The 8,307-nt window shown below is 42.7% G+C and overlaps 2 protein-coding genes across 2 annotated transcripts; one reads left to right on the forward strand and one right to left on the reverse strand.

Annotated features, from left to right (window-relative positions):
• Positions 1–4,022: 4,022 nt before the first annotated feature.
• Positions 4,023–6,624, reverse strand: si:ch1073-184j22.2 (dual specificity protein phosphatase 18). The gene is made up of 2 exons (XM_024268900.2): positions 5,467–6,624; positions 4,023–4,909 (listed from the first exon to the last, which is right to left on the reverse strand). The coding sequence occupies exon 2, from the start codon at positions 4,868–4,870 to the stop codon at positions 4,238–4,240; it is 633 nt and encodes a 210-aa protein (XP_024124668.1). The 5' UTR covers positions 4,871–4,909; positions 5,467–6,624; the 3' UTR covers positions 4,023–4,237.
• A 200-nt stretch (positions 6,625–6,824) lies between these two features.
• sft2d3 (SFT2 domain containing 3) lies at positions 6,825–8,163 on the forward strand. The gene has a single exon (XM_024268904.2). The coding sequence runs from the start codon at positions 6,969–6,971 to the stop codon at positions 7,629–7,631; it is 663 nt and encodes a 220-aa protein (XP_024124672.1). The 5' UTR covers positions 6,825–6,968; the 3' UTR covers positions 7,632–8,163.
• The last annotated feature ends 144 nt before the right edge of the window (positions 8,164–8,307 follow it).

Below are 8,307 nucleotides of genomic sequence, written 5' to 3' on the forward strand. Positions count from 1 at the left end.
CAAAAAGCACCTTTTTTCCAAAATGGCGGCTTTTCGGTTGGTTTTATCTCCATAGCAACAATTTTATGTTTTGCTTGCTCGAGGTCACCGAACAGATTGACCTTAGTTTCACAAGAATCTGCAAAAGTAAATTTTTAGTTTTCCTTAGCAACGGAGGTTATTTGCTAACCACACCCAGATTCCTTACATGTTCATATAATTTGTTATAATACTTGGTAAAGCGTCAGCCTGAGATCTACATATTACATTTTCATAGCAATGCAGTTAAATATGTGCGTGTATTAAGACTATGCCACATTTGCGAGCTCGCCCCGCGCACGCCGTTCAAAATCTACAGCTTCCAATACCATATTTCTTTCTTCAGTGCCTTCCTAATTATGCTCAAATCAGTAGAAAAACGATTGATAAAAAATCCCAAGAGTTATTTTTGTTTGAAGCTGGTATTAAAACACGTTTTTTTGTAAAGTCAAGATGGCGGCCACTTCCCAAGGTCATGATCAATTAAACTTTAGGGGTCGTTGTAGACTTCAGCTAGCAGCATGTGCATCAAATTTCGTGAGAATGGGACAAACAAAATGTTTGTTTAGCACATTCAAAATTCCAAAAATACCAGATTTCGAAACAAAATGGCCGCCAAGCCGTAGGTCGAGGAGCCATCCCTTAATAATTTAAAATTTAGCCATGGATATCACCGACAAATTTATGTTGGTTACGTTTGTGAATTGCAAACGAAATTTTTTTTTTTGCTGAGTCAGCAGTTTTTTTTCGTGACTGTTTTTTGCTTACCAGGGCTCCATTTTAAGCATCACAGTTTCGAAAGTTATATTGTTTCGTTCAGCTTGAGCCCCCGGAGGCGCAAATACTCTTTTTACGCAAATCGGATAAAACATGTGCGAGCTAGTTAAGACCGTGTCGGTTGCAACCTCGCCACGCGTACGCCATTCAAATTCTACAACTTCTAATTGCAACATTTTTCTCACAGTAGGTTCCCATTTATGGCAAATGATGTGACATAACAATTGATGAAACCCCCTAGGAGATTTTTTTTTTTGTAGCTTGCAGTAAAAGTGCTTTTTTTTCAAAATTTCAAGATGGTGTCCTCTTCCCAAGGTCAAAGGTCAATGAAACTTCTAGGGTTGTTGTAGACTCGAGCTATGAACATGATTCTCAAGTTTTGTGAAAATCTGACAAACAAGAGTGTCGTTTTCCCATATTGTTGAAAATTGCCATTTCTCAGATTTCACCACAAGATGGCCGCCAAGCCGTAGGTCGTGTGGACATCCCATAATAATTTCAAATGTTCCAGGGTCTAACACGTGTCATTGGCTTTTGTTTGCGTATTTCGAAATATTTATTTTTGGCCCCATAAACAATTTTCGGTCCATTCATTTTTTTTTTTACGGAAACACACGCCGTGATGTCATCGTTTTGGGGGGGTGACGGGCACTATGCCGAAAATCTATTTTCAATTTTCCCTAGGTGTCCAGAAATTTTCAGGACTTTGAAAGTCCTGTGAAATTTTCGTTCAAAGGCGCAGATAGAAAGAATAATAATAGTACCAAAACAAAGCAGAAACTATATAGAAGTTTTTGCGGTGAGGGCGGTGTGTGTCTTTTTGTGTGTTTTTTGTTTTACTACATATTGGTCATGTCTGTTTGGGCCTAGGCCTGTCCTTTGAGGTCTTTTTAGGGTTTTTTACATTTTTTCACTCTAAGCAAAAATAATGTGATCCTTGCAGTCAGTAGACTGCTGCTGTGGGCTATAATAAAGAAGGCAGGACTAAGGGCTGATCTTTCCTGGTCTTCAAGATCTACCACACTGACTGTTTTCCAGATCCCCAAGCCCTGCTGGCAAGTGAATCCACATTCCGACTGAAAGAACAAACCTGGTCCAGGTGATCAGCAGCAAGCAGTGCAGGGAGAGCTGGAAAATGGGCCGAGTGGTTGATCTCGAGGACCAGGAATGAACACCCCTGCAGTAAACGGTTTCTGTTTATCAGTCGACTGATTCCAAGCATTTTGGATCACAATGGATGACGAGAAGCTCGCCAACATAACTATGATTCCTTGATAAAGATCAGTCAACCAATCAAGTTGGGAGAACAATCATACGGAATGGTACAGCTCCTCCATAAAATCACCAACCTAAGCTTTATCTTCGCCGCACTTTTCCAGCTTGCAGCCTGAATTAGACACAGCCGTCACCTGTGAGGAGAGACAAACTTGAATGGATCTTGTTGTACTTTCAGAAATCCAGGGGCCCGTTTCAAGAAGCAGGTTTTGTTGGAACTCTGAGTTCGTGAACTCCAAATTCAGTAAAACTCAGAGTTTTTGGTTTCAGAAAGAGAGATAACTTAAACCCGGGAAAGTGGACGAAACTAAGCAGCGGGTTGAGTTGAAGTCTGTGCAACTGAGTCTGTGAACGTAACCTGGTCCGGAGCAGGTTTTCTTCAGGAAACTTAGAGTTCCCTGCGGTCTCCGCACCTTTTTAACCTGAATGAGTTCCTCATTAACATTTTCAGAACATTCACATTAGAGACGTCACGTTTCCACCACACAGAAACCAAAATATTATGTTCATTCATAGAGGATCATGTAGACGAGGAGGCTGGATTAATCCAGAGGGAATGTCATTTGTGTCGGAAGAGGATTTTGAGGACACGAGTCGATTGACTGCAGTTTCCCAATTCATTTTTATTTGAGAGATATTATAAAAAGTGAGTTTTTCCAGGGACTCACTGTTAATAATACAGAGTTTTCTTTTCCTCAGTTTAAACCCTTAACGATGGAAATCATTAAATTTCAAACACCGGCAAGGCATGTCAACTCATCTATCATACTACACATGTGACAAATGTTAGCTCGGTTGTCAGCAACGCTGCTTCCCCTGCGAAGGTCCGAGTGGAATCCCAGTTACGGAAAGTGCTTTTATACTAAAAAACAAAACAATAAAAGCTTTTCAGCTTTTATTTTTAAGTCTTGAGAATTAAAATTAAATAAATGCCTATTTTAACATATTCCAGGCAGATACAGTGTTTCTTTTTAGCGTCCAGTGACATCCATGTATGTATGTGGGGGTGGGGGGTTAAGGAAAACAATCATTCATACGATTACAGAGATTACTGGTTAAATTATTAACAGATCAAAAACCATTTCTTACTTAACAAGTGACAAATTAACCTTCCTGACATTATTATTTATTCATTATTTGAAAAGATTCAAGTGTAGACCTACGCATCAACTCTGCAGACATTTTCTGTCTCTATTTTACCGCTGCAGCTGTGTTGCTTTTCTTGCTGAAAAAGTGCTTGTAGTCGGACCCGGCGCTGGACAGATCGCCTGCAGCGCGGCGTATGCTGGTTAGTTTCTGTCACTGACGTCAAATGTGCGCTATCACGAAGTATCGCGGGAAAAGGGCGGGTTCAAGGCGCCTTCCTGAGCCAGCGCAGCCAGAAAATAGGTACTGCGCTGGCTTCAAACCAGTGATTAGTCTATTTTCTCCTGAGAGATTTCAAACCACAGAAAATATCATAATAATTGCTTATCAAGAGGGGTGGGATAATGTTTAAGACCTCAAGCATGATCATCTGCGAAACCCCCTGTTGTCATAACTTCAGCATCATGATTTGAACACGTCAGCATGTGGCCCCACTTTGAACTTGTCATTGATTCAAACTCTTACTGCAGATGGATCTTTCATTCCTGCATGAGCTCAACAAAATATCAGTCCTTCAACATTACAGAGATGCTTCTGTTTATTATTTGTCTTTTCTTTTGAATCGAGCATGCCTACAGCATTTAAATAAAGTTAAAGTCTTTGTGAAATTCCACATTTTAATGCCAATATCTTTACTTTTACTACAAATGATACTGGCCACAAGTATTGGTTATTGACCACTTTGAGTATTGACCCTGAAAAAAAGTCTGTTACCTGATCAATATGATCCAGACATCAAAACCTTAATTATTTGTAATATGGTCATTTTTTAAGAGCTGAATTCTGAAGTAATCAGATTACTCAGAGGAACTTTGGTTGTCATTTATTTTTTTCATTTTTAAGATTAAACTCATTATTTTCAGAATTTTTTGTTCATGTTTTCCTGCAGCTGGTTTGTCCAAAGTCAAGGAAGATGTCACTGATGTTACAAGTATGCAGACAGATCTCTGGAACCTGAATAGTTCAGTCAAATAAATCTTAACTAGATCTGAGAGTCCCTCTCCACTTCCTGTCTCCTACTTCAAAACAATCTTTCCCACTTTGCTAAAGGTTTAGATGCTCTTCTGGATTTATTTCTTGATCCCATCACCGGAGACTGTAGAATTTGAGAGGAGCGGGATATCAGGGGTGACTTGGGTACAAAGTTTACCCAGTTGCTCCCAGTAGGTGGCGCTGTCTGCAACGGTCTAGAAATGGGCGGGGGCTCCTCAGCCACCCTGACTGTGTTTCGGCCGTATAGCCTCCTCTCGTACTTCAGGAGCTGCTCCCAGAAGCCGGAGTTCAGTCGGACAAAGGGTCGGCTCTCCTGGACCCAGTGGTGAGCCTGGCGCAGCGTCACACCGCGGTGACGCATCAAGTACGCCATGACCAGTGCTGGCGAGCGGCTCATCCCTGCTGCGCAGTGCACAAGTGTGCCTCCGTCACGGTTACCATGGATACGATCAGCCACCCGGTCGAAGTGGTCACTGAGCCGGGCAGAGGGCAGGTCGCACACAGGGACACGCAGACACTCCACACCGGGGTAGGCGGGGCAGGCGTGGTTCAGCGTGGCGTTGACAATCAGGGTGATGCCTTTCTGTGACACCAGCGCCGCATTCAGGGGAGCATCGGCGCCGCTCAGGAACAGGGTGGGCGTGACCTGAGACAGTAACATCTGCACTAATGAAGACCCCAAAGCTGGCTTCAGGTCTGCCTGTTTGAATAAAAACAGATGGCAGATAATTAAAAATAAATACAGAACTCTAAATGTCTCACAAAGCAGTTTCACAAGCATTAATGAACCAGCCTAGTTTCCTTTATGGTTACACAAAGGTGGAGTGTGCCCTGGGCAGGTCACCAGGTTACACAGAGACGTACAACCACACCCACACATCTACATCTGAAGGGAAGACACCAGTGAAGCATGTTTCTGGACTGCGGCAATAAATTGAGCTTCCTGGAGAAAAACCGTCCATGGACAGTGAGGACATGCAAACTCCACACAGAAAGAACCAAGCCAGGATTCCAACCAGAGCCTTCCTGCTGTGAAGCATAAGTTACCGTGCAAAACTTAAATCTAACATATTGCTTTCTGGAAATAAACTTTACATATTTAAAAAATAACTAAACTTCTCAAAACTCTCATTTAAATTTCAAGTGGAAACACGTTTTGATAGAAGAAAACCAACAGTGTAGCTTAGCTGGACAGTTCAGTATAAAGGGATGGCTAGACCCACACAAAGAAAAAATATTAACATGAGTTAGCATTACCTTCAACTGCAAGACGTTTTCTCCTCCCAAACCATGACACTTCCTCCTTTCAGTTCAATATTCTAATCACAGAAATTATTTTGGCTTCATTGAAGAAGACTTTCAAACTTTGACCTCCATCATTCGCTCATTGAACTTCTGGACCGGCATGTCACACAGGCTTGTGTTTCTTCTGGTTCCTCTCAGGAACCTTGTTCTGCTGGCAGAGCAGAACTCGCCTCTCCTTAAGTTTTCATTCATGGAAATATTTCAGCTGCCGAATGTGAACACAAATTTTCTCCTAGGTCTTGGTCAGCAGACAGAACCAACCACAGTTAAACCATGACAGAGTTACCTGCTGCTGCTGCTTTCTCTGCTTTCTGGAAATGAAACTCAATCGCCCTACATGGCTGTGAGTCCCTCCAGCCAATCACTGCAGGGGTTAATTTGAGAACTTGGACATAGAACTAAAGAGGGAGAAGCTGCTTTTAGCTTCTCAGAGCTTCATGGAACAGATGTTCTCCAAGTGTTTCTGCATTCCAGTCTGAACCTAGACTGCTGCTTTTTTACGGTTCATGTCTTTAAAATGCTGTATTCTCAAGCGTTCCTTTTTTTTTAATGCTTCCAAAGCTTTTTGGATCATTGATAGTTTGAGTGGTCTCTGTATGTAAAAACTAATGTACAAATAAAGCTGCCCTGTTTTTATGTTAGTGTGGAGATTCAGTCCTGATGTTCCATCTCTGTTTCCATAATACAAGTACAGAAACTTCAGCAGCACTGTGAAAAAAAATAATAAAGTTCCTTCACTTGAACTTTTAAAATATTCCCTGCTGTTTTTAATCAATCTTAAATAATGTATTTAGACTGAAATGTTTAAGCAACTCCCTCACTGAACTAAAATCAACTTTTTTTTTCATTTTACACATTCCATGAAATGTGTGTTGTTTTTAGCATCCATTATTTGTTTTAAAAAAAAGCAAGATGTTTATTAATTTACTTCCTAAAAATATTGAACATTTTTTAAATGTCTGTATTATTTTTTTCTCTAGTGTTTATGATTTGCATTTTTTTTAGATTGACAGGTTTCTCTTAACATGACCCTTTTCTTTCCCTTAACAGATGACCAAGTAGCTACTTTATGGCAGCAAACTTCAGCGTTGTTCTCTTTTAAGGAGTTTGGATCACTGCTGCTCTTTAGTGATTTGATTTTTTTCTGCAGTTTAAAGTTCTAATGTGCATGCTCTATCTAAATGTTGGCCTTTGTATGTTAAATATTGATGAAAATCCTCCCAGTCACCATGATTTATCGATTTTTTTTTTATTTTATTTTTTTTTATTTTCTTTTATTTTAATTTTTGCGTTGTTTTGTGTCTTTTTTTCCCCAGTGAAATCAAAACGCAGAGTTGTAATTTCCCTTCTCGCCCACAGAGGGCAGTGACACATAATGGTGCAGCCTTAATTCAACACCGGAAGTCCCGTGACTTTTAGCGGAAGTTGATTTGACTAGTAGTAAACTTCTAGCGATGGCGGAACTGAACCGACAACTCCAGGAATACTTAGCTCAGTCCAAAGGCGGCGGAACCAGAACCATCTCACAGTCCAGCTCCAGTACTACAGTAGAGCTTGGAGAACCGGAGCCGGTTGCTGGGAGCTGGTTCGGACGTTGGTCCAGTCCGTGGTCTGGACAGCCGTCCGGAGGAAACAGCGGCTTCTCCTGGCCCTGGTCGGCGGAGCCAGACCCGTGTCTGCCGGGGCTGAGCCGCCGGCAGCGACTCGTTGCTTTTGGGGTGTGCGTGTCGTTCTCAGCGCTCTGCTTCGGCCTGTCCGCGCTGTATGCCCCGCTGCTGCTGCTCTATGCCCGGAAGTTCGCGCTGCTCTGGTCGCTCGGATCGCTGTTTGCCATCGCTGCCGCCGCGGTTCTGCGGGGGCCCAGCAAGCTGGCCGCTGGACTGCCAACCTCTCCAGGAGCGGCGGTGTACCTGTGCGCCCTCGGAGGGACCCTTTACGCAGCGTTGAGCCTTCACAGCACCGTGCTGACGGCACTCGGAGCCGCTTTGCAGGTCGCCGTCATCGTTGGCTTTGTGGTGTCGCTCATACCCGGAGGGAGCGCCGGGATGCGGCTGGTTGGCGGTATGGCAGCGTCCGCCATCAAAAGGACCGTGACAGGAAAAACCCTACCGATCTGAGGACCAACTGATCACCAATTTGACTAAAGTAAACCCTGCGTCCGGACAGTCAGGCGCCGACGGTTGTGCTAAAGGAGGTTCGATTCCTGGAACGGTGCACGAGCTGGTTCAGTGGTTTAGTTGAAGCATTCCTGCGACTCTGTATTTAACTAAGTTTTTTGAAAATAAAGTTTTCTATGTTATTGTAAATACCTTAAGGTAGTTATTACACACAACAGCCACAGAATGGCGCTGTGTGTCGATGCGAAAATTTTAATGTAAACAAACATTGACCGCAGAGCAAAAGACCACACCTTGATGAACCCCGAAGGCTGCTGGAGCCCTTTGAAACATCTTCATCACAGCAGCAGTAAAGAAGAGAGAGAACTCAAACTCCATGATTCTAATGGTTCCTATTAAATGGATGCAGATGGCCAAACACCACCATCTTCAGGGTAGGACTGAAAAGCTGATCATATTCGGTGAAGAAGCTCCCTGACCCTTAAGCTTGATTTCTCTACATCAATAAAAATAAAACAGCCTCCCTAACATACCAAAGTGTCATTATCCTCCATTATTGCTTTCACCTTAAAAATGATCACATGACACTTGGACGGTCACTCACCGTTCTAGTTCACGTAGTTTCTGCAGTGTAAACTCTTAGCATTAGAGCTTTACGGTTTGCACAGTAAAGTGT

Source organism: Oryzias melastigma, linkage group LG17 (genome assembly GCF_002922805.2).
Source record: "Oryzias melastigma strain HK-1 linkage group LG17, ASM292280v2, whole genome shotgun sequence".
NCBI classification, from domain to species: domain Eukaryota; kingdom Metazoa; phylum Chordata; class Actinopteri; order Beloniformes; family Adrianichthyidae; genus Oryzias; species Oryzias melastigma.